General features: G+C 42.0%; 2 protein-coding genes across 3 annotated transcripts in view; one reads left to right on the plus strand and one right to left on the minus strand.

Moving 5' to 3' along the window:
• Positions 1–10,990, minus strand: tonsl (tonsoku-like, DNA repair protein). Its single transcript, XM_085256464.1, has 28 exons — positions 10,295–10,990; positions 10,100–10,195; positions 8,961–9,103; positions 8,687–8,870; positions 8,474–8,603; positions 8,182–8,353; positions 7,969–8,083; positions 7,724–7,875; positions 7,446–7,598; positions 7,244–7,369; positions 6,933–7,131; positions 6,784–6,839; positions 6,603–6,692; positions 6,125–6,197; positions 5,891–6,054; positions 5,213–5,336; positions 4,876–5,114; positions 4,258–4,744; positions 3,972–4,177; positions 3,327–3,433; positions 3,042–3,198; positions 2,358–2,436; positions 1,962–2,269; positions 1,604–1,775; positions 1,330–1,505; positions 1,172–1,245; positions 919–1,052; positions 1–501 (listed from the first exon to the last, which is right to left on the minus strand). The coding sequence occupies exons 1-28, from the start codon at positions 10,317–10,319 to the stop codon at positions 305–307; spliced, it is 4,338 nt and encodes a 1,445-aa protein (XP_085112590.1). The 5' UTR covers positions 10,320–10,990; the 3' UTR covers positions 1–304.
• LOC146552442 (gamma-aminobutyric acid receptor subunit rho-1-like) overlaps positions 10,912–26,094 on the plus strand; it is a 19,697-nt gene continuing 4,514 nt past the window's right edge. Inside the window, exons 1-9 of one of the 2 annotated variants that reach the window (XM_085256467.1) lie at positions 10,912–11,068; positions 14,248–14,457; positions 18,709–18,759; positions 18,847–18,953; positions 19,910–19,977; positions 21,247–21,470; positions 22,433–22,515; positions 22,786–22,926; positions 23,411–23,563. In XM_085256467.1, the coding sequence (XP_085112593.1) occupies positions 14,351–14,457; positions 18,709–18,759; positions 18,847–18,953; positions 19,910–19,977; positions 21,247–21,470; positions 22,433–22,515; positions 22,786–22,926; positions 23,411–23,563 (934 nt within the window). In that variant the 5' untranslated portion in view covers positions 10,912–11,068; positions 14,248–14,350. Of the gene's footprint in view, positions 11,069–13,912; positions 14,458–18,708; positions 18,760–18,846; positions 18,954–19,909; positions 19,978–21,246; positions 21,471–22,432; positions 22,516–22,785; positions 22,927–23,410; positions 23,564–26,094 lie in introns of those variants that run through there. The other variant, XM_085256465.1, reaches the window with a different exon arrangement.

Raw genomic sequence — 26,094 nt, forward strand, 5'->3', positions numbered from 1 at the left:
GTCAGTTACTTTAATTGTGTTTGGGTTTTTTTTTTTTTTAAATCAACCTCTCACACACTAACACAAACTCTTTATACAGATACAGAGCTTTACATGTATAAATAAGGCAGACAAAAATGCATAAAACACAAGCTATCAACAGACTGTTGGTGGACACCATGTCACTTTATTTTGTTTTTATCTTGTTTCTTTTTGGTGTAGCCTCATTAACCAAAATGTTTATAAAAATTACCACTTTTATTATGAATTATTATGAAATTAATAATTCATTATTAATTATTTATTATGAACACACCTGCCACCCTCAAGTGGAGGTGGCAGAGAGGAGGCACTTGGAGTTTCGGTCGAGAAAGTGTCCGTGTGACTGAGTCCTGTCCCATTGCTGCTTCAAGGTCTGTCGGTCCAGCTTGTTGAGGGCCTGAGAGCAAAGACGGATATCCTGGACCAGCTCTGACAAACTGTCCAGGTCTTGACTCTCCCAGGGGCCAGAGACCTGACAACCTGCAGGTTAAGCAACAAAGAAACATTTTATTTCATATCCATAATTTCCATTTTCCCCCCTATAAATATTTGACATCCAAATGTAGCCTATTAGCTAGCATCCAGCAATGTTTTCTGCTCCATAAAATGGAAAATTAATTCACAACTAATCTTTTTTTTTTTTTTTTTTTAATCTTCAAACCACACGTCTATATTGTAATGTCTGTGTGTGTACTCATCATGTAACACCTCTGTGCATACATACTAAATGTTCAAACTTAGAAATGTGTCAAAAGGAAACAGACTGATAGCAAGAAACAAACTGTTGCCAAGTACAACTTTGCACAGGTGATAAAAAAACATCAAAGAAATCCAAATTGTGAATTAGTGTGAAACTCCATGTCCATGGAGTATCTCCAAGTTCACACATATGCATACCTTCGAGGTTTAGAAGTGTCAGTGGTCGACGGGCCTCTCTGACAGACGCCAGGATGTTGTGAAGTCCCGCTGATGTAACAGACGGATTTCCTGACAGATTCAGACTCACCAGTGTGGGACACGACGAGAGGCACCTGTGAAATAATAATAAAAAGTCCAACAGGCCAGTAAAGAGTGACAATTTAAACAAAGGCAAAGTCCTAATAACATGAGTAATAACTGAGCCGTAGAAATGACACCCGCACACACAAACCTCGCCAAGGTAGCTACGCTGCTGTCTGTCAGCCCATTTGCAGCCAGGCTGAGGTGGGTCAGAGAGCACTCGTCCTGCAAAAACACAAAAATCTTAACCTGATTGCACAGTTATATCTTTCGACAATAAATGACATTGCATGATTTTTGCGTGCACACCTGTGAAAGGACTTTGGCGAGGTGTTCCAGTGCCGGGTAATCAGCAGGCCCTCTGCAGACAGCTGACAGGTCCACGTGTGTGAGGCAGTGGAGGGGCAGAGTCTTTAACACCAGCTCAAAGCCGGTGGAGCCCAGGGGATTGTGGGACAGGCACACTGCTTTCAAATGGCCTGTGCCTGAACGTTCAGAAGATGTAAAGTTAGTTGCAGTTTTGCTTATGGGTGGGAGTTCAGTGAAGCTTAAGGCTTCAGTCAGCTGCTTGTTAGAGAGTCACCTGTGAGCGCGCTGGCTAGCAGCAGTCGATGCTGCTGAAGGAAACGAGCAGTGAGGCCACAGGCCTGCAGAGACAGCTTGGCTAGCACAGGGCAGCAGGACAGCAGACAGGACAGAGACTCAGACACGCCGTCCCCCAGTGGGTTCATACTGAGGTCCAGCTCCTCCAGGCACTTTGAGAGGAAACGAGCAGAAAAAGCAAATGATCACGAGAGCCAATTCTCTCTGACAGATATCATTGATACGAATCACGTTAGCTTGTTATTAAGATCTAAGGTAGTTATTAAGAACAGAGGTAGTTAAATACAGGTTAGATGGTAAACCTGGAGCTGCCAGTATTGGCTAGCTGAGGCCCTTACCGGGAATGCAGGTGCACTCTGTCCCTTTAAAGCATTTACAGCCTTCTCCAGGCCGTCCCCTGTAATGCAGTTGGCAGAAATGTCCAGCAGCTGCAGACGAGGCATGGTGAGCGTTGTGGCAATCAGCTCAGGGAGAAGGTCGTCAGACATACGGTTTCCAGAAATTCGCAGCTCAGTGAGGCTGGCCTGAAGTTTTAGGGCACGGAGGAGCGGGCTGAGGGAAGAGGCGGCCAAACCGAGTCCGCACACTGACACGGAGAAACCCCGGTCCTGAACCTCACATAGCCGGGAGACACGCTTGTTCTCATCTACAGGTAGAAAGAGACGGTACTTCATAACAGAATACAAAAATGCACATGTGTGCGTTTTATAATGCATTTCCTCTGTGTTGCTCACCCACTGACAGACTTTGACAGGCCTTCTTGTATCGCTCAGGGAGAGGAGGGAGATCCCACGAGCAAACTTCAGCCAGAACCTGCAACACAAACCCATCAGTTATCCTGCACTGGTGCGGGAAAGTGAAGCCAAGGATTCAATCCCAAAAACTGTGATTCCTTCAGTGTCTCCTGGAAGCTGGCTCCTAAAGCAAGTCAGCATCCAGTCTGGTAATAGAAATGGTTCTAATCTTTACAGTTTCTCAGATTGTTGTTTCTCAGGCAGCTTGTTAACATAGTCAGCCCTTCACCTTACCAGAATCATACAGTCTAAAACCTGCATGCCTCATCTGGGTAAGAAAAACAAAGTCATTGTGGAAGGACCTAGAACCTGCATTCCTTCTATCAGTGATTTCAAAAAGACCTCTGTGTCTATGAGAAAGTCTATTTTATGAATTTGGGTCATACTGTGTCTAAGAAAAGGAGTATGCTCACTGGCTGACATGCAAGCTGTTTCACAGTCATAGCAGTCCTCTTGTCACTGTGTTTTGTTTTATTTTTTAAATCCAAGATAGCAACGGTGACAACATTTGCCTTAAAGACTCGTGATCAGACTTCATAAACCAATCATGGTAGTCTTCAGCATCTTTTAAATTGTCTGTGGTCCAAGTATGGTCACTTCTGGCTCTCCTCAGTGTCACCTCACCTCTTCATTTGTGTGCAGGACGGCCAGTAGCTGGTCCTGCGGGGAGAGCAGAGCGCCTTCTTTCTGCAGAGAGAGACGAGGCAGGAGGCCACATTTCTGGTAGTAACGCTGAGCTGCCTGCTCACACAGCCACGACACAGAGCAGGAGTTGGCCTCACTGGGATGCAGAGCAATGGGAGGTGATTAAACAGAAATTAACAACAACAACAACAACAAAAAAATACTATACCAATCAGATTGGGATTTATTTTTATATACTGCTCAAACTTAAAACTTTTCACCGACCTTTGTGGAACTGGGATCAGGAAGACGTCTTCCTGAACCCGGACCCTCATTCTGATTGGTGGAGGAAGTGACGTGGGCATAGGAGCAGCCAAAGTTTGAGTTGGAGGCTAGAGTAAACAAAATAAAACATTCAAGCACTGTTAAAACATCTGTATTTAATGTCGTCAACTCTTAGTAGAAAGACAAAGCAGAGTCTGTGGAGGAATCAGAAAGTCTAAACATCAGGAAAGTAAAAGTTTGTCAGCTGATGCTACAAAACACCAAGGTATAACTATATATAAGATCCGAAATGAGCGATGTCATCTTTTACTCCTGACAAAGCCCACGGCATCCAGGCTGCAGAAATATGTAAAAACAGCTCCCCAGTTTTGATCAGCTCACACTCATTTACGTCCACATTCATCACTGTTCAAATGAATCAGAAATGAAGACACATCATCTTTAACTTAGATCCCCTAGTGACACTGAATTATAGTTATTCTCTCACTGAGTGTGCATTTCCTGAATAATTCATGTGTAGTCTCACTCTGACTATCACCTTTTCACACTTGGAGTGACTTATTCACAATCACTGTGTTGTGTGTATTTCCTTAGTGTTACTCCATCCGTAACTAACAAACAGCAAAAGAGCATTCCACTTCTGACCTGAGCATGGATAAGGAGAAGTGGGGGCGGTGTGTCTGATCTCGAATCGTCATCTTCTGTAACAGTGGGACTGTGTGACCGGTTGACTTCTCTTCTCCCCAGTCTGGCCACACCTGGTATCTGAGTCATTTTGACCTGGTGAGGCTTCCCCAAGCTGTTCTTTCTCTGAGAGAGGCCTCTACTGGAGAGGGAGGAAACTGCAGATCCTGAAAGAAAAAGGGCACAACAAGCTACAAAACTGGCAAAACCAAGAAAAAGAAAAACCAAACAAATCCAGACTAATTACCTCTGCAGGTTGTGTCCAAGTTTAAATGCTTGTTTTGACTTCGAGCTGCAGAAGACGAAGCAGTTTCCTCTACTCTTGGCCCATTCTGCTCCATCTGAAGCCTCCGCTTTTTCTTCGGCTGGATCTCCACCAAATCGTCTTCCAACCAGTCATCAGCCAGATACTCGTCCTCGGGAACAAGAGCTGATTTGGTGCTGGAAGAAACGGCAGGTGTGCTGGAGAGCTGAGGCTGCGAGAGACCCTGGAGAAGTGTTTTGGCGCTGCCCAAGCCTCTGATGGCACTGTGGTACTCTTCTCGGGCAAACACAGACGGCGTAGGGGCCTGCCTGATGCCTTCCTGTCCTGAGGTGGGAGCTGAGGCAGCTTCTTTGTTCGCAGGAGGTTCTTTCTGACTCTGAGCTGCTGGGAAACCTTGTCTAGGACGGACAGGACGGAGAGGACTAACCGGGGTGTCAGGCTCGCTGTCATCTGAGCTGCTGCTATTAATCTAAAAAATATATATATTACACATCAAAGATCTGAAGAATTCTGCTTGTACAATATAGATGAATCTACTACACTTGTGAAAAGACATGATGTATTCTGTCTGTCCACACTGAAAGCATCATCAGACATTACCCCATACAGTACAGCAGCTTCTGTTCCCCTGGCTCTGTTCCGCTGTGTTGAGCCATTGGTCTGCCGCTGTTTGCGGCTGGCGCCTGACGCTTTCACCTCCGAGCTCCTGCTTCGCGGCCAGTCTTGGCGGGAGAAAGAGCCCCCTCCAGTGGACGAGAGTGGCTCAGAACTCTCCGCATCAAACAGCTGGCTGTCCTGCAGGGCATCAAAAGGCTTGGCCGGGGCCGGAGCTGCAGGCACTGTGGTCGGAAGAGATAAGTGAGAAACACGAGCGTTTGAAAGCAGGTATAAAAAGGCAGACCGAGGCTAACGCAGTGCAATGATGCAAGAGCTTCACCTCCTCCTGCTAGCGCCTTCCTCAGAAGTCTCTCTGTAGCAATACACTTCTGCCTGGTCTCATGATCCAGCTCCCTGCTGTAGGTCCTCTGCCACTGACGCAAGGTGTCCAAAGCAGTTTCACCCTGGTGGAGATAAAAATGTGAGATTAAGGCGCACAAGTTCAGCAGACTGGACTTTCTCCAAAGGAGGTGGGGGTGAATTCAATATTGCCAACAGAAAGCATGGTCCAGGATTTCATTCCTAACCAGAGTAACAGAAAGTAAAACTTTTATCAGAGAGATTCATAACTTTAAAAATATTTTTATAATCAGCCTCAGCAGCGAGAACCAGGAAAAACGAACAAATTACTCTGATTTTAATCACCCTACAATTACAACCACTTTTGAAATTGATTTTTCCTCATCCAAGTATTAAGAACAGTCTTTATATTTAAAATGATGTTTGTCCAATAACTTTTGAACCTATGAAGACTGTGCACACTAACTGTATGTAAATCTTGTCAATGTGGTCAGTGTGACCCGTAAGTTTGTAACACTGTTAGGAAAGTCATCCATTAAAGTGTGGAAGACATGTTTGTTTTTTTTAAATAAAGAAGATATTTTACCGCCACCTTCTGCCAGCAAAGAAAATCCTGCTGAAATGGACTTTCAGGTTGAACACAGCCAAACACACAAACCTTGGAGTTGCGCAGTGTGACACAGGCCCCTCGTTCCACCAAGAGCCTTGTGACTTCTAAATTGCCACATGCGACGGCGTCGTGGAGAGGAGTCACACCCTCGCATAAAGGGCCACCGGGGTCGTTAACGTTAGCGCCGTGCTCCAAGAGCAGAGCCACGATATCTGCACGAAGAGCAGAGAAAGATGAGCGAGGGAGCGGGTGCAGTTTTCCAGAGACTCTGACAGAACTTACCATAGTGACCATGGTTGCAGGCTTCATGGAGGGGAGTCCAGCCACAGTAGTCCCTGGGGTTCACTGGGTGACCCTGATATGCAAAGAAACAAAAGCTTTCATCAGGCTCTTCGACGTTACAGATTCTGTCTGTACATTTTTTTTCCTCCATACAATCTTCATGAACACTCCTAATAAATCATTTATATTTGAGCCAATCGATGTTCTCATCAAACTGCATGATGCAGGGTTGTTGTTTTTTTTAAGGTGGTAAATATTTAAAAAACTCAGACAAGAAGTTCAAGTCCAAGAAGTTTGTTGCTGCACTTGTTCTGTTGAGTTAAGCAGAAAGCCTCAAGCCTGAACTGTTTATTATAGTGACCAACCATCAACGAGTGAATCAGTTTATATGTTGATGGTGCTCAACTTTATGTTTTCCCTCCTGATTCCAAGAGTTAAAAACTTATTGGATTAAAATAATGAATCATCTTCTTTATACCTGTTCTACCAGGTACTGGACCTGCTTCAGATTCCCATCTATGCATGCTCTGTGAAGAGACGTCTCTCCCTTCTCGTTCCGCTTGTTCCACTAAAGCAGAAAGACAGACACAAAAAAGGCCAAGAATGAAGATCTAAACCGCAGTCTACAAAGAAGAAATGACAACTCGCACATCGCTCACCCGTCCTGTTTTCCTCCTCCCTGACACCATCTTGTCATAACCCTCCAGATCATCGTCTACAAACCACATGAAAAGTAACGTGAATCAAAGCATCCCTCTGTATAGAGATGTCAGTGCTTTCCGGATAGAGTTACCCGCGCACATTTTACCTGAGTCTGAGAGGATGACATCACTGTCATCCAGCGGTTCGCTGTTCTCCATTTCCTCCTCCTCTTCCTCCTCACCATCACTCCCATCTGGATTCCAGCCCTCCGAAGCACACAGCTCCTGCAGCCTCGCCTCGGTGTTGTCAGCATCCGATGAGCCGCTTCGTCTCTGGGACGCCAGCCAGAGCCTCAACACGCGCTTCTGTGGAAGTCAATGTGCGTTTTGGTCGTGCATGATATTCATCACCGCGCCTTTACAAGACATCTTAAATTTCTGCTTAGTTTTCAACACAGCTGACTAATTTATCTCTCACCTGCAGTCTGGCCTGTCCAGACTCCTGAGCACAGCGTAAAGCTGTATTGTAGCTCCTCTCCACATCCTCCAAAGCACAGCCGCTCTCCTCCTGAGCTGCTGCGATGTTTAGCCACGTGCTACACTCCTGACGCGCACAAATATAAGTAATAAGTCACACATTCATGTCTACCACAGGGCAGACGGGTGAATTTGCAGATCACCTCTGTAGAGCTGCCCTGTCGTAACGCCAGCTCCTTTCTGTAGTGCTCCACTGACTTGCTGTGTTGTTTCAGGTCTGCGTAGGTGGCAGCCAGGGACACGTGGATGACAGCCAGCTCCCTGGCAGGCTTTCCCAACGCCTCAGCACCCTTTAGCTACACAACAAAACCAACACCGCTTTAGACAAGTCACATTTAGACTCTATGTTGCAACTATTAAAAAAAAAAAAAAGTGAAAAAAATGTGAGAATTAGCCATGTGACTCTTTTGATGCTTCTCACCTGAGCTTGATAAGCTTCCAGAGCTTTGCTGTAGCAGCCAACTTTACAGCAGAGATCCCCAAGCTGCTCTGCCAACTCGACAGCCTGATGGGAGCTGGGTTTTTTGCCCTGATCTTCCCCCAGCTCTTCCTCTAATTTACAGCCTCGGTCAGCTACGTGATAGGAAAGAAATACACTGTACCATCCATGCAGCTACAAGCAAGTAAAAAACAAAACAAAAAAAACATATCTAACCGTTCACTCACCATATTTGAAAGCTATCTTCACCGTCTGTCTGTCCAGCGGCTGCTGGGAACCCAGCAAGACCGCTTTCTTCAGAGATCGTCGCGCTGCTACAAAGTCACCCAGAGACAGCTGCACCTGTTAGCATCGCATGTTAAGAATTAAAGACACACATGCACTTCAAAACCTGCATGATCGCAACAGGAGAAAATAAGAGGATATGGTGGAGCTCGTACCTTGCCGATGCAGTGAAAGCACTCGCTCTCACTAAATTTGTCTTTAATCTTCCGGGCGCACTCTTTGGCCTGCTCTAAGCAGCGGACCGAATTAGAGCGTTGACCGTTACGGAAGTAGATGTTGCCCAGGTTAAAGTTTGCACGGTAGAGATCCTCCAGCAGCTGGCTCTTCCTTTACAGGGGAATAACGGCGATATCTCAGTTGACAGTTATACAAAATAAGCCGATTAAAAGCTGTCGATGAAAAAGATCGACATGCTTAGACGTGGAGCAAAGTTTAGGATGTTCTTACTCGGCAATAAATACACTTCGCCGGATGAACTCGCTGCAGCGTTTGTGCTCGCCCAGATGATCACAGACCAGACCCAGATTGAGGAAGAGACGCGCCTTCATCTCATTGATCTCTCGCTGTGGCACAGTCCCTGCAGCCAGGTAGAGGATTAGGAATAACGAAACAAAGAAATCGCCCATTAAAAACCACTGGGACGATACAAACAGTACACACCTTCCAGCCGGTCATCCACAATGCCCAAGCTCTTCCTGAAGGCCTCCTCTGCTTCCTCCAAGCTCTTCCTCGATTGGTCCGTTTCATAACGGAAGAGGTAGGTCCGACCGATAGTGGCCAGCGCCCTTTGCTCTTCAGCATGATCTCTGACAGATCGAGCCAGGTCCAGGTGAAGACGCTGGTGCTGAAGAAGAGACACACATCCACTTATGCAGGTCCTAAACACCACTTGAATTAGAAGTTTATCACTTTGATAAAGCGTCAGTTTACTTACTTTTAAAGCTGCCTCAATGTTGCCCAACTCTGCAAAGCACTCTCCTATCTTACGATTGGCCACAGCTCGTCCAATCACATCAATTAACACTTCAGAGAGAGCCAACTCCTGCTGGTGCTCCCTAATGGCAGCCTGATAATCACCTGAGACACACATGAAGCAGAAAGGTAAATGTTACACTTTGCATGAGGAAGGCAAAAGAAAAAATTACACTGCAAACAAAATGTTGTTGGTATGAAAAAGCATATAAAGAATAAATGAATTACTAGACTGAATATCATTGCATCCTTTGCTCAAACTGTTTACGTTAATCAAAGTCATCAGATGAATTGTAGTGCAGCACATAACCTTGCAGTTTGCTCATTTCAGTTTAGTTTTTATTAGTTTCAGGGCTAATTTTAGATTTAATTATTATTGTATGGCGGGCACATGTCAGAGGCAGGATCCATACTGGTATCATAATGAAAGTAGAACTTTTTAAAAGCAGTTGGCTCACTGTGTTGTTGACATCCAGAATCTTAATAAACATGTACTTCAAAGCTTCATCAGGCAAGCTGTGATAAAAAATTTTTACCAAATAAATGCCAAAGCGTCCACTATTTATCGTTTATTGTTTTAGTTTTCCAAGTTCACAAAAATCATTAACTTTTTTCTACATTCTAGTTTTATCTTAGTTAATTTAAATGCTTTTCACATCTAGTTTTGGGTTTTAGTTAATAACCTTGATCGGCACCAGATGAAATTTGACTCACTTGAAGACAAAAGCATAAGAAAGCATATGAATGTAAAGCCTCTGAAATGTATCCCGTGATTAAACTCTACAGTGACACAGCTGTGTACTAAGAAGCAGCCATGGTCAAACTGGAAAATACTGAAATTCAAGTGGCTCCAGGTGGGAGTAAATATGCAAGTAATGGCACTTTTATCCACTTTTGAAAGATTGTTTTAGGATCACCTGCACAGTTATAAAGTAAAGGGACAAAAATTATTAGAAAAATCAAGATTATTCGAGAGTGTTGGTGATCTATAAGACATGGTGACGCTGTGACAGGAAGAGCGGAGAATCAAAAACAATCCATAACTGCAGTACTCGCAGTGCTAAAATAACACAGTGCTGATATTGGGCAGACTATACACACCGCTCCTGGACAGCAGCTCTCCTAGCTGATTACAGATGTTGGCTTCCTCCTTTAAGTTGTTGCTGCTCTGGGCTTTGCTCTTTGCTTTCTGCAGCTCTGCAAACAATTGAGATGTAACAGTTACTTAATTTTAATAGTCACATAACAATAGCCGTTAAACGTGCCCAAAAAACGTAAACTGAAAGCGGTACTTACGTTTAATTTCCCGTGAAACACTCATCTCGATTCAGCTCTCAGTGCTAGCACTTTTTTCCAGCTGGTAGTAAACGACAACCCAGCGCGCCTCCCTTTAGCTTAGCTTCAACTCGAAACCGACCAAAACAAACCTTTAGTTCATTTTCACCGGAGCACGTCTGTGACTGTGTAGCAGTGTTTAAGCTAACCTTTATGCAACCGATCGTGGTTGATATCATAGAAACATATTCAAGACTTCAGTATCCAAGTAGCTGTTTTAGCTTTGAGCTCTCAGTAAACTTTACAATACCGCGCCAGGACTGCGTCAACCAATGACTAAGCTACAATATTAGCATGATTTAACCCTCATCGTTGCCTCTCAGGCACAAATCCAGCCCATCGTACTCTAAAGGAAGGCGTTAACAGGTGGGAAATGCAGTCCAGATCACCTTTAAGATTTTAACAGAGGACACATGACTTGACATTTTGCATAAAGTGTGAGAAAACGGGCACGCTGTCAGTCTGACAGACTAAATTCAGGGCAAAATTGAGCAAAAATTGAAACGGCGATTATTCATTGGCTAAGGCTAGAGTGTGACGGAGCTGCAGCGCAGGGAAAAAAGAAAAAGGGCTCAAACCCAGCACTCATAGGCACAGCGTAAACACGTGGGAGTGTTTTAAGAGCTTCTGGCTACATTAAGGCACAGATGTTGCAGCCAGCACAGGAGCTTAATGCTGTGTGTGACCGGTGCACGGCGACCTCTTGTATGTGGGTCGAGTAGAGGGGTAGAACAGGTAAGATACAGATACCCTGTAATCCCCTGTGCCAGTTTGGAAGAAAATCACTTATTGTGAAAGTCTGTGCAACAAGGGGCTTTAAAATAGCAATTTGACCCATATTTCACTGATATTTTTAGTTTGATAGTTTTGCTTTTGGTGTTATTACTCTGTTTGTGCCATGGGAACGAAGACGATTTCCACAATAAATAAATAACAGTTTAAAAATATGTCAGCCCCTCATGACGCAAAATAGATGTCATACTACAGATTAACATATTCCAGTCTTTCAATATCAGTTTTAACAGGGACTGACACTCATGGATGCTATATTAATGCAACAAAAACAAATTATTATAAATAATTGCTTTATTGAGAATGCGGAAGACACATTAGTGATTTTGTTACGGAAGTTGAAATGATGATGCATTCTTATTGTTGTTTGGAGAATGTGCGCCACTCCTGTCTGGCAGTGTGTATGGTTCAGGATCCATCATCTTGCTGTACACATCAAAGAATCTCAGCTTCCTTAGGAAACAGAGCCTTCTCATCCTACCCTTTTTTGTTGTTGTTGTCAATGTAGATGCCCGGGTTCTTGTACTCCCCCACAACATCAACATTCTGTCCCAGGATAGACACGAGTCGTGTAGCCGTCCTCTTCATACTGACGTCGATCACTATTTTTAGTGCTCTGTACTCCTCCTCCTGCCCATCACTAATATTTCCAACCACTGCTGAATTGTCAGAGTATTTCTGTAGATGGCATGACCTGGAGTTGTGCTAAAAGTTTGAGGTGCACAACGTGAGTAGCAATGGAGACGCTGCAGGCCCCTGTGTAGCTCCTATACTGCTCAGTCTCACATACCGCAGCCTGTCTGTCAGGTAATCAGTAATCGATGAGATGATGGACATGTCTGCTTATGTTTTATGTATTTACTCTATCACTAGCAGCAGCTTAAATCATATTAAATGCACCTGAGAAATCAAAAATTGGCAATCCTCACAATGCAGTTACTATCTGGATGGGAGTAAGCTTTCAGCAGCATGTAGATGATTGCATCACCCACTCCTGGATTTGATCTGAATTTGAACTGCAGAGGGTTGTGTGTGTGTGTGTGTGTGTGTGTATGTTTGTGTGTTTTGTTTTTACTCCCCCTTCCCTTGTGCTAAAAAAACATCTTTTTGACACATAAGAAACATTTTAATGGCCTTAGCTCTTTATGGCACCATGTTTCAAAGTGCAAAAATGATTCTATACGGCAGATATGCAGCTTTTTATAAATGTCATCATATTTGCAGATAGGGTTAGGGTTAGACATCACTCATTAACTAATCACTATGTCATGCCTATTATTGGGTTATCAGGTCTGTAATCACAGATATATTTGTACTGCTATACATGTTGGATAATAACTGAAAAGAAGTAGTAAAGATGTAGAAGTGATATACACAGAAACCGTCCCACTGAGCCTTGTAATTGAATTTTATGGAAAAATCAGAGCTTTGATAATGAACTGAAAGATGCATCTTTAATGCATTGCCATGCTGTGCTAAAACTTCAGAACCACTAAGAAAAACTTTGACAGAAAGTCTTAAGTGTGTCTTCCGGGACTAAAGAACTATTTCTCCAGCGCTGGCTGACTTTATTATTCAGCTTCTAACATGGCTCTGTTAAAACACAAATATGAACCAAAGAGTCACAGCAATTAGCCCAATAATCGGATTTTCTCCGCTGACGAGCAGCGATGTTTTTTCATCTTTCCAAAATTTGGTGTGAACTCACTCTTTAAAAACCTCGCAGAATATAATAACAGCGATTTAAAAAGAAATCAAAATTCTGATTGTGCTTTTAAGCTGTAATTTGATTCAAGCTTAACTAGAAGGATGGATTTTATTGGTTTTTAGTGTTGTATGCCTGGGTGTTGATTGTCTGTGTCAGTTTTTGCAGCAGGTAGCTGATGCATTTGCTCGGTCAGCACTACTACTGTAAAAAAATGAATAAATACAAATCTGTAAATCTCAAACAAACCATGCTTAACATTACTTACACCAATTTTTAGATTGACGTAGATGGAGCTAACCCAAATTCGTGATCTTATAATCCAACTGTTCAGAGTGCCAAAAGGGGGGAAAAAAAGAAAAGGGGACACATGTCCGGGCGGATGTTGACGTCAGCGGTGAGGCCTTTTTTTGACTGGCTCACTCGGACAGCACGTTTTGACAGATAAATAGCGATGCAGCCGCACGTGTGTTGCTAAACTGAATAAAGACAAGCACTGAACTTCCAGCTGGCTTCATTTTTTTTGAAGACGATTGATGCTTAGACTTAATGTTGTATGCTGTCATTACCAGATACTGTAGTGTTTATATTTATTATCATTAAGAAAATACATAGGACCAAATCACTGATTGTAAACATGGTAAATAATAAAAATATAATTAGCTTTACTGATATAATATGTTTAGTATTATATATAACCTGAAGGATGTGGATTTAAAGTTTCCTTGTTGAGGAACTCTGTTGGCATCGTTACTGCTGGATCTGGCAACACATCTACCTGTGTAATTATTTTTTGGGGAAATCCAAAAATATTCCCATATCTGTGTCTCTTGAAAAGAAAAAAAAAAAAAAAAAAAAATATATATATATATATATATATATATATATATATATATATATATATATATATATATATATATATCACCACAGCAGGATGGAAGATAATCACTCACCCGTCATGAAACCTCATAAAATCCTGCAAAAAGCATCAAGCAGAAATGCATTTTTGGAAAAGTGTCAAAATCAGACTCCAGCACCAGAAGGAGCTGGTAAGCCTCAGAGCTTCTTCATTCTCAGCTTCTATGCCTCTGTATCTCTGAAGCTTGACCTTACAAATGAGCACACTGCATCACTGTGAGAATTGGTGTTTCTGGGCGGTGCAAAGTGGAGTAGAGCACATCAGAGTGCAGGGTATCTGAGAGCAGCAGAGCACAGAGAGGCAGGCACATCCGCCGCTGGAGGGATCAAATCTGTACCATCTGACGCTCAAGGATTTATGGGTTTAGTCAAAATTGCTTTTCCCACTGTGCAGATTAAGCACCGTAGGATGTTTTCTACTCAGGCCGTAGAATAGCCCAGTGTGCTGCTGTCGCCGCCGCTGCTTCTCTTGCTGTTTTTCTCCTTCTTATCGGCTCAGGCGCTGGAGAAGGGAATGTATCAGGAAGGCAGAGTGCTCCGAACCCAGGAGGGGAGTGGATTCTGATTGACAGGAGAGGTCCGTCCTCTGGGGAATGTGAACCATGCAGGTGGATGCGGCGTTTGTGCTCTTCTGTGTTTGGCTGGCGGGCGCAGCTGGGAAGATGGTTCAGTCGAGAGGTCACAAGCTGGAAACCTACAAACAAAGCAGGTAACAGCAACAAGGTGTTGAATATATAGGGCTTTTTAAAAAACTGATTGCATTGCCTCAGCAGGATTCAACTGAATCATTTATTGGAAGATGTGCACAGAAACCGATCTGCAGAAGTTTCTAGTTTTTCATTAAGAACTTCATTTTATTCTAGTTCATTTTTCTTTTGTTTTAGGTGCACACAGTGTTGTCCACTGTTTCCTGTGTCACCTGTGCCGCTCCCTCCCCCCTTTGAAAATAGATTTTTTTTTTCAGACAGCAGATTGGAGAGAGGATAGAGTGGGAGACCTAAATCCCCACATCTATTTATGTATTGTTGGTGAATGCTGTGTTCTCTTGCCCCGCAAATGCTGCAGATCAGTTAATGACCGTTTTTCCCTACCGGCAGCAGTTGTAGTCAATTTCATTTTCAGGTGATTATTTAGGCTAATTGCTGCCTTGTCAATGCACCTATTGGATTAGACTTTTACCCCCCACTCTCCACCCCACTACCACCTTTTTTTTAGGACTGAACTAGATGTGGGAGTCAATAAAGTCGCTTCATTTCTGCACAGTATTGATCAAACAGGCTCTGACATCAGTGATTTAAACGGCAGGGATTTTTTTTTTGTTTTTTGCAGTTTGACTGTGTAGCATAGCTGAAGAAAGGTGACCTTCACACTACAAAACATAAACACTAAAATCAAAATTGAGCCACAGGAGGTTGATCTTTTAATCTTTGAATGTAGTTTCCAATCCGATGTCAGGTATTTAGAAAGCAGAATATCTTAATGTTATCAAAAAGAATATAATTTTAAAGATATTTTACAGACAAAGTAAGGCTCTAAGTAACAATTAAAGAAATGACCAAAATGAAGAAATGAAAGAATGACCTGGAAAAAAAAATTAATTAATTTTGGCAATATACTTGGAGATTATAAACCTGTCAGTGAAGTACCTGATTAATTCACATGTTGGTTTAGCTCCACTGAGAGTATTTCATGTTTTTATCAGTATGCAAATATAGAGGTACAGGTGTTTATTACACTTCAGATACACTTGAACTGGACTGAATCACGTTGGTAGGAAATAAACAAAGTATCATACACTTTGACAAAATGTTACCATTTTTTTTTCACTCATTAATTTCAAATGAAAGCACAAAAAAAAAGAGATTGTATCAAAATTCTGAAATATGTTCGTCATGTATTTGAAAAGCAACAGTTTAAATTTCTGGCAAAAGTGTTTCAAATGAGCAGAGTGTGATTATATCTTCAAGTGGCTTCTTTGGTGAAATATGCCAACAGCCCACTCAGTAGCAGAAAAAATACTCAGTTTGCTATTTCGTGAGATTTCATAACACATTTTGAAGCTGAATATGTTAAAGACCTTTTGTAAATAATGGCTAGAATATTAATAATTATTGAAATTATGATATCGGTTGATTAAGTCATTCTATCAGCTCTACTACAAGATTATTTGCACACTTTCAGATGGTGTTAAAACCCAATGAAAGCAAGACTCTGATCAGCGCACAACCCTGACATTTTTGCAAATAAATGCACTTTTCCCCATAAATAACCAGTGCAGATTGGCCTGTTCCAGTGTAGCTTTTACAAATAAATGCTTTTCTTGTAGAATATATGCAAATAATTCAACTTTAGCCTAGAGCTGCCCCAGCTGAGAAACTGTATTTGCTTTAATCTCTGGTAAAGATAAGATTTAACCAAGCGGCAAAGTGCAAAACTGTACGCTATCAGCGTTGAATGATTTGCATCCACTTAATATTTTCAACAAAGCCTATCAAACCATAATCCCCCAGCCTTTAGATACAGTATCAATTTTTCATGCTATAACTGGTGATATTTATAGATCAGAGCTGATGCCAAACAGCAATCGGCTCTCCATTAAAACTGAGTGAAATAAACAAGCTTGACGTGATGTATCTGCTGGTCTTTGATACACCTAGTAGTCCTTAGGTTTAAAGGATAGTAAGTGAGCGTGTGTGATGCTATTGGAGGCAGTGTCTGCTGCCTCTTTAGATGTAAACAAGCCACGATGAAATTCCAGTCATTTAAAGTGATCCTCTGAGCCCCGAGATGATTAAGAAGATCATTAAGCACAAGAGGAGCACAATCGTAATCGTCTGTGGAAAATCTGGAAAAAGACAGGAAGCACAACTGGCTCAAAGCCGCTGCATAATCTTTAAATGCCAGTGTCGTCTTCTTTATCACATCTGTGTTTCGCTGTTTGTTGTTTTCTTCCCGAACTTGTTAAAAGTCCTCTCGCATCAGTCCTCTCTCTGCTCTGACATGCACAGCCTGTGAATACAAATCAAATGTAAATCTCTCATTTCTCTTCTAGCATGGGAAGGGGGGGGGGGGGGTGCAGGGAGGGGGATCACATATGCGTATTTAGAAATCAAACCCTTTCTCCCTGTGTTTCTCATCACTCCACTCCTCTTCTCTTGAGTGTGAAATCGCAGAAGCGTCTGTGCGCTGCTGGCGTGGGCTGTGGGGGAGCGTTAACTGTTTTACTTTCTTCACTCGCCGCCTTGAGGAGGATGAGCTGCGGGTTGGGGAGAGGGGGGAGGATTTGTGTAGGACAGCAGAGTCAAGAAAAGATCTGAGGAAAAACCTTCATGAGGTTTAAAGGATCAATTTTAATGGTCGCTCTGATGATTCCTTGGGAAGAAAAAAATTTAATGAGAAAAAAGAATCACTCCTTGCCGCACAAAGACAAAATTTAGTTGCTACATGCTTGGTTAAAGCTGACTGGTTGGGCTTTTTTAAAAATGTTTTAATATTCTAGAAATTCAGCTTATACGTGCATAACTGTTAGCAAATTAGCCTATTAGCCAAGAGTAAAGCGGTTCATTTCTGTGACGTTAGCAGCAAATGTTCAGTAGTTGTTGTGAAGCTTTTTTCAAATGTAAATGAACGAATCGTTCTATAAACTTTGAACGCCCTCTTCTTTACTTTAATGTTTCGTTCTGCTTTCTGCCCTCGTGGACCGGCATACATAAATGTGTCCAGATCAACCGCCACGCAAATATGGCCCATTAACCCTCATGCAGACTCTGCAGTGACGTGCGTACACGAGCCCGCGGCGGCAGAAAACATAAAAAGAAAAACATTTGAAAAAGCAAACAATGTGGGGCCATAGAGCAGAGCAGTGTGCAGACAGGCTGTGTGGCGTAGGCAGGCAGAGAAAGGATTGGAGAGGCATTTCTGCCAAGAGGATTAGGAACCAGCTGCTGGATAGACGCACACGAGGAGGGCCCAGCACCCGTTGCCCATGAAAGCGCTGGAGCCAGCAGCGATGGAAACCCTCTTCTCACTGTTTCATTTTGCTCTTGTGCTCTCTCTGCTTTGTGTTTCTCCTCCATCTCTCTCTCTCTTCCTCTGTGGTATTTCCTTAATGCACGTCTGTAGTTGTCACAGGGATTTGGCTCTCTGTCTGTCACAGCATGCTCTACTCTATTAATCCATTTTATGCTTTTTTGGAGTTTATCATTCTCTCGCTGTGTGTGTGTGTTTGTGCGGACTGAATATGCTGCCTGAAAGACATTTATACAGAGGCAGCCCTCTTGAAAAGTGACACCAGAAAAGAGCTGGATTGCTCTAAATTGGATGTGATGGGCATTATTTGCCCTCATGTGATTTGTGGATGAAATGTGCCTGACGTAACCGGATGTACTACATCTCCTTAGGAATGGAGAATGTTCAAAACAACACGTGAGAGCAGCATAGATTTAGGCTGGGGGTGGGGTGCAGGGACAGATGGTTTTCATTATTGGCTCGTTATTTTTTTTTAATCTGTAAAAAAAAAAAGTGAGCCGAAATTCATTTTTACAGACACCAAGGCGAAATGTTTTGCTTTTCTTTGTCACCCATATTTAAAAGCAGTTATTTACAACAGACAAACCTTAAAAAATCTCCACACGATTAAAAAGCAAATCTAGAAAAATATACCCAGGGTGCTTTTCTGCTTGTCTGCCTCTTGGTATTCAATATTCAAACACAGTTTCTGCTGTATTTGGCCTTTGATCATCCCAGACTCTGAATAAAAAATAGTATTCGAAAGTAACCTACAGAAACGCCACGAAGCATTCCTCAGTGTATTCAAATAAATATGTGAATTTACAACCAACAAAAAAAGGAAAAGGTTGAATTTCTAAGGTAAAACAAAAGAAAGCATCACAATATCTTTGATTAAAGCTCTGCTGCGTTGTAAGGTGGTCTCATTTGCATATCTATTTTAATGGAACAGGTTGCGAAGAGACGCCAGGATGGATGGCGGAGGAGGTCACAAAACTGGAAGGTAAGTTGTACAAGTCTTTTCTGGGTTATATTCAGCATTCAAATCTGTGTAACAACATGTTTATTGTGCATTTATTATTTTTTCCAGCCCAATTTACAAGCGAAGCCCAGACATGACAAAATCTCTGATGACAAAATCCGAGCAGCTCCTGAGAATAGACGATCACGATTTCACCATGAGGCCAGCGTTTGGAGGTCAGAAGCTCTTAATTAATTAGGAAAGAAAAAGAGATAACATTAGCATCCTTGTGGATCAAGTGCAGCTGAATACGATCTGTGCGGCTTCCTTGTGAGCGTTAAGCTCTTGACTGACAACCTCCTTTCAAGTTGTGCGAGAGTTTCCTTTTCCAGTTCAGTGCTTCACAACACCAGAGTGTTAACACATTTCCTTTCGCTTCCCTGCGTGTTAGAGGGATTTGATGTCAGCTTTCTTTAGGATTATGTTGAAATAAAGGCACACAGGCTTTTGTTTCAGAAAATACACTAAGTAGTAATGTTTTTATGTATTTTTTAGCTCTCTTTATGCATCTGTCTGTCGAGATAATATGAGAGTGCCCTATTTAACCAAAAAAGTAAATAAATTTAAAAAAGAAGAAGGAAGCCACGTGCTGTTTTTTTTGTCAGACCGCTTTTAATCACACAACAATCTGCTGCTGCTGAAAACAACACCAGATGACCCCTCGCTGAATCCTTTTTGGCGGTGTCCGAGTTTAACCAGCAGGTACATCTAGAAGGGAAAGCTAGCGCTGTATTTTACTCACCGCCGGATCCGCTTTGAGCCGTTATTATGACCTGATTGTATCTGTGCGCTGGTGGAGGATGATCGTGGTGATGCAGAGTACAAAGGCTGAAATAGGTCAAAAGAAGAAATCGGAGCCAAACTGTAACCATCATGTCATGAGCGGCTGCTCTGTGTGTGTGAGATCACGGTTCCTGTCAGAAGCTGCGTTTCTGCAATAAAAAAAAATGGTGGTGGGTGCTGTCACATCCATAAGCAGGCAGAAAAAACAAACCATGTCCTTGCCTATTTCGATTAGTGCATTCATTTTTCTTTAGGACTTTTTGCTTGTAGTAAGTCATCTTTACTTTTTGCTTGCTGAAAAATAATGTCAGCACTAATGCATTTCTTATATGATGCCATTTTCCTTCAGGTCCTCCAATTCCTGTTGGTGTAGATGTTCAGGTTGAAAGTCTGGATACCATCTCAGAGGTGGACATGGTAAGTGTGATGCTGCACAATGCAGTGGTCAGCTGTTATACCGAGTGCAGTTTTAAGGTAGGTGCACTTTGGCCCCTGTCTTTGCAGAGGAAAACAACTACTGTTCGTCTTCCATAAGAGCAGACTTATTTTTATTCATGGCCATGGTTCAGGGGGTTGGGAAGCTCATCTTGTAACTGAAAGGCTGCCGGTTCGTTCCCCAGCTCTGTCTGTCTTTGTTGTTGTGTCCTTGGGCAAGACACTTCACCTACCGCCTACTGGTGTTGGCCAGAGGGGTCGATGGCGCGATATGGCAGCCTCGCTTCTGTCAGTCTGCCCCAGGGCAGCTGTGGCTACAACTGTAGCTCGCCTCCACCAGTGTGTGAATGTGAGAGTGACTGAATAGTGGAATTGTAAAGCGCTTGGAGGGTCTCAAAAAGCGCTATATAAATGCAATCCATTATTATTATTATTTTTGCTGCTTTCTGTTTCTTGGCAGCATAATTTCAAGGAGAAATATTGCAGTGCTGTTATTTAAAACTTTTAATCTTGTTAACACGTCCTATTTTTCACACGCTAGTCTCGTCAGGAGTTTAAAAAAGAATAGCAGTCTATGCCACGGCTGAGTATTTCCTGGGTGACGTGAGCGTTAATGACTCTCATCACAACTTCTGAGCCAGTGTTTGAGCAGCTTTAGCACTTCTCTTTTGTCATAGATGGCGATGAGGAACACTAGCAACACCTCATCAACCTCATGAGTGCGAATATTGCTGTTCCTTTAGAATAACATTAAAAGCATACCATTACATTGTGCCATTCTCATATCTAAACCCTCTACAATTCTCTCTTCTTCTTTAGAATTGTTTTCTACTCAAACATATGAACATAAGCCTTAATTACACCTTAATTACTGCAGTATTAGAACTTGCCATTTCTTAACTCCGTTTAAGGAAGTTTTACTGAGTTTGATGAAGGCAGGTGAGATGATAAAAGTAGGCACAAATTAAATGAATACTCACTTTTTCATTTTAACTCAAGAGTCCATGGATTTATTTTGTGACCTTTATGTTGGGAAACATTGGACTAAACCACGTAAACTGTCCATAAAGTAGTGACCAACACACTGATCGTCATTATTATCAGTCAAACAGCATCATAACTTACCTTTTCCCAGGGGACACAAGATTGAATGCGAATGCTAGACTTTTTTTTGCAAAGCACGACATATAGTTTATAATAAAGTGAAGATCCGAATACTTTATAACACTCTCGTTTCTTTCTCCCTTGCAGGACTTTACCATGACGCTGTACCTGCGTCATTACTGGAAGGACGAGCGGCTTTCCTTTCCAAGCACCAACAACCAGAGCATGACCTTCGACAGTCGCCTGGTGAAGAAAATTTGGGTTCCTGACATGTTCTTTGTTCACTCTAAGCGCTCTTTCATCCACGACACCACCACCGACAACGTCATGCTGAGGGTTTATCCTGACGGCAATGTGCTCTACAGTCTCAGGTAAACCGCACTGCGTGTCTTAACATGGCAAAGAAAGACTCGCTCACTCTGAGAGCTTTTAACCCTGAAAGTGCTTTTCGCAAGCACTTTATATTTAATAGGCACAGTGAAAGGAAGGCTTAATGAAAATTATGAAAACCACCACAATATAAAAAGGTTTCATTCCAAAAAGAGAGAAACAAAACAACCTTAAAACACACAACCATACAAAAATCTCTAAAAAGGTCGCCTTTGATTTCCTGTGTGGAACATCACAGCAGGTCCATCAGCATTTCGTGGAACAGCATTTGATTATTCTAATCAGCGTGGCAGAGTGGAGGGGAGAAGTCAAGTCATTTTTTAACCTCTATTCAATCAGGAAAGTCATTTCTAAACCCGTTTGTGTTCCAGTGACGCTGTGGCATAAGGACACTTGATTAAAATTGGAGAAAACAAGTGTGAGAGTGGATAGAACTCAAACAACCCTCCAGTGGGAGACTGTATAACATAGGTGTCCAAATTTGGCCCGCAGCCTAATTACATTTGGCCTGCGAAGCCATACCAAATTACTATTAGAGCTGGCCTACTGGTGTTATACAGGTAATATATATATTGTTTAGTATTAAGCTTTGCTTGTTCCATATTCAGCTTTCCAGCAAAACGTGTTTGAGTCCATAAGAAAAGATTCATTCTTATATCTGGAGGAATAAATATATTTCAATAAATATTAACGTTAGCCCACAACTTTGTATTTGTGTATTTGAGTTTGACACCCCTGCTGTATAAGAAGGGACCTGGAAAAAAAAACCATCTTTAATAATGCTCTTTCAAAAACGGCTATATAAAAGGGACACGTCAAGTCAGAGTCTCATTATGATGCACAAAAGAACCAGCCTGAGTTTGAACTTTAGAAACCTGCATAAGGAGATTTTTGAAGCTGACATTCCTGCTCCTCTGATGTGTCCTGCCTGTTTTCCCTGCAGAGTCACAGTCACTGCTATGTGCAACATGGATCTCAGCCGCTTTCCCCTGGACACCCAAACCTGCTCGCTGGAGATTGAGAGCTGTGAGTGAATTAAACAGAATCTGGCCAAACATGTTTGTCAGACACACCTCTTATTTTCTCTGGGAATCTTTTCTCTTCATTTTCTAATTCTTTTCCCATAACTTCACCAGTCCTAAGTCTGGGAAAGTCCTAGGATTGTAATTGAAACTCTCAGCATCTACGAGAAGCTACTGGGGCTTTGGATTCGGCACCTTTGTCGTGTTTCTTCTGTTTTTTTCTTCGGACCTACGTTATCTGTCCTGATTTGGCTTGTTCACATTTCCTCTGCAGATGCGTACACAGATGACGACCTGATGCTTTACTGGAAGAAAGGAAACGAATCCCTGAACACAGACGACAGAATATCTCTGTCCCAGTTCCTCATCCAGAAATTTCACACCACCACCAAGCTGGCTTTCTACAGCAGCACAGGTACCGTAATCCACAACCCGCCTACTTCTAAGTCAGACACCGAAATCCAACCGATTATGTAAATGCGACAAACGCGCGCGTAATGCATGCAAAACTAAATCACAATTGAATTAAAACTTCAATAATTCTAATTTCCCTTTGTAAGTCTTTTTCAGCTAAAGGATCAAATCTTCCATACAAGAAAACGGTGTCCGTTGAATTATAAACCAAAACGACTACACTAATATTTTATCCTTACTGCGAAACAAAATGAATCAGACTCCTGCCAACTACTTGTATGCTGCTAGAAAGCCACACTGAGAGCCTGGCAGCCTTTTGATTATCATATGTCACTTTTCAGAGCAACCTGAAGCATAAAAGGGATTTGGTGTCCTATCATTCTTTGCCAGAATAGCTGAGAACCTCTGCTTAAAGTGCTGATATGGTATATATGCCAGCCAGCGTATGACAATGTGTGAATAATGGTGATATTTCTTTTTCCTAGGCTGGTACAATCGTTTGTACATTCACTTCACCCTGCGGCGCCACATATTCTTCTTCCTGCTGCAGACTTACTTCCCTGCTACTCTCATGGTTATGCTCTCCTGGGTGTCGTTCTGGATTGACCGAAGGGCTGTCCCCGCCAGGGTACCGCTAGGTACGCCGTGCTACTTAAATCAACTATTATTTTACCTTACTTTTATTTTAATTAGACATGAAAAATACTGAGATCTATCCCACATTTATGAAACTGATTATTTAAACTGACATAAAATAAAGAACAATGAACAGCACCTAATAAACTGCAAAATACAAATGAACACACTAGATTATATATTAATACAGTAATTTAGATCATTCCAGAAATCCAATGAAATTATCTTCATTTCTTGCCATATTACCACCGAGTGAGATAAAGCTCAAAAATGAACGATGAAGTAAATCAATATGTGGGGTTGTTTTGGGGTTTTTTTTTTCATGTTTATAGTGCTGTGCAAAAGACTTGAGCCACCTTTCCTTTCTTTATTTTTTGCTTCAAACGAGTCAGACTTTCTCGTAACTCTCTTGAGCACTTGGGACATTTTTTTTTAATTCCTTGTGTTTGAACATTTTCAGAGGAATGTTTTGTTGTTTGTTGAGCTGCTTTACAATGACCAGTTTTATATCTTCAGGCACGTTGTTACTAGCAGCAAAAACACATTTGTTCCCATTTATTTAACCGAGCCTTTGAAAAATCTCCATAAGATAAGACAGCTTGACATGCATTGAATAGTATCTTTTGCACCAACCAAGTCTTTCCCAAAGAGCTAACTGGTGGAAACTTGGCTGACCTTGGCATTATGTGCAGTGTGTCCTTAAAAAATGTGAGGACAGAAAAGAAGACGTGAAAGGCCTAAAAAGCTATCTACAGTAGTGATGTGCGATACCACTGATTTCCTTTCCGATCCGATACCAAGTAAAATTCAGGGTGGTATCAGCGATACTGATCCGATACCGATACTCTGTACAAAAACGTAATGTTTCATTGCATTTCATAATACAATATATAATTGTATTATGTAATTGTAATAATAACATAACCATATTGCTTCATAATGATTAGAGGACATCAGACAACTTGTTTTTATTGCTTAATAATGCAGAATAATCATATAGAAATAAAAAAAACTGACGTTGTGCGCCATTTGAACATGTTGCCTGCCTGCAGCACTAAAGGACTCTGCGAGAGATGTCTGTCTCGCCCTAGCAGCACCTGTCCCTGTCCTCCTCTTCAGTTCGCCTCAACATAAGCTTATCATATTCTGTGATGTGATTTACTCCGAGGTGTTTGACGAGGTCAGTGGTGTTGCCACAACAACGTGTCCACACAGGACTCTGTTTGCGCTCAGCCATTGTTGTGAGTGTGCACGCCAGGGGCTGCGACACATTTATACAGCCGTATTTCGCATATGACTATGAAAGGCGTAAGAGGAAGTAGTTCCTTCCAAATTAGACGATCCGAATTGTATAGTTTCTTTCCACTGCGTTCATTTGAATAGAAAAACTACAAATTTACCCCAGAGTACTAAAATATCGATATTATAATATGAGAATCGATTCTAGAACATAAATTGCTGGTATCGGAAGAATCGATATTTCAGTATCGATCCGCACACCACTAATCTACAGCAGATGAACACTATCTGAAAGTCAACAGAAAAGAAATATGGGAAAGAAATATGGAAATACAGAAGAAATATCCTGCAAAGATGTGACACGTGAACTATTGCTAAAGCTTAATGAGAAATAATCTCAGTGGAAGAGTTTATGTCAAAAATTCTTAAGGAAGGTAAACAATGAGAAAATGCTGAGGTATAGCAAATTACACAACGGACTAAAGTGGATTAAAAGTGGACTAAAAATCAGTGGCAACAGGTCTTATGTGGTGATGAATCTAAATTTACATTTTTTGGATCAAATCTTTGTCAGTGTACAGAGATCAGGAAAGAGGTAGAACAATAAGTGTCTGCAGCCATGTTCCCATGTATGTTTGCATATTTCAATAAATTACTGTATCTATTTCTCATTTTCCTAGCAAAATAATCAATGAGCCAAACTTTTGCATAGTACTGTATATGCTGTGGTTGGCACTGTTAAATAATAGAAGAAGCGTCTTTGTTTGAACCTCTTGGCTGGGGCTTGTGAAGCTCGCGTGTTCCCCATGCTCCCCGTCTCCTAGTGGGTTTTCTACTGGTGCTTTCCAGTTTCTTCCCACAATCCAAAGCCATGCATGTTAGGATCATTCCTCTTCTTTCAGCTGTTCCCATTAGGGCTTGCCACAGCAGGTCATCTGCCTCCATCTCGCTCCATCATCTACATCTGCATGCTAGGTTCTAAACTATATGTGGGTACTTCTTTCTATCTAAAGCACAGTGAGAGTGGCAAATGTACCACATAAGTAAAATTTCCATTTCATTCTTGAAGCAAAGAGTTATCAGCTATGCTAGAAAACACTAGGCTAAACACTGCGTATCATTATCACTATGCGTGTTAGCATGGTAAGGCTAGCTAACCAGCTACCAACACAAGAAGAATTTATTAAGAAACTAAAGACTCTGAATCTTTAGCTGATAGTGAAGTTATACAGGGAGTTTAGCGCTGACTTGGCAATCCATCCGACAGTCGTTTGATTCAAAACCCCCAATTTAA

This window comes from Mchenga conophoros, linkage group LG19 (genome assembly GCF_057382185.1).
Source record: "Mchenga conophoros isolate Kocher_MC1m ecotype Shallow Benthic linkage group LG19, M_conophoros_male_GT1.1, whole genome shotgun sequence".
Taxonomy (NCBI): domain Eukaryota; kingdom Metazoa; phylum Chordata; class Actinopteri; order Cichliformes; family Cichlidae; genus Mchenga; species Mchenga conophoros.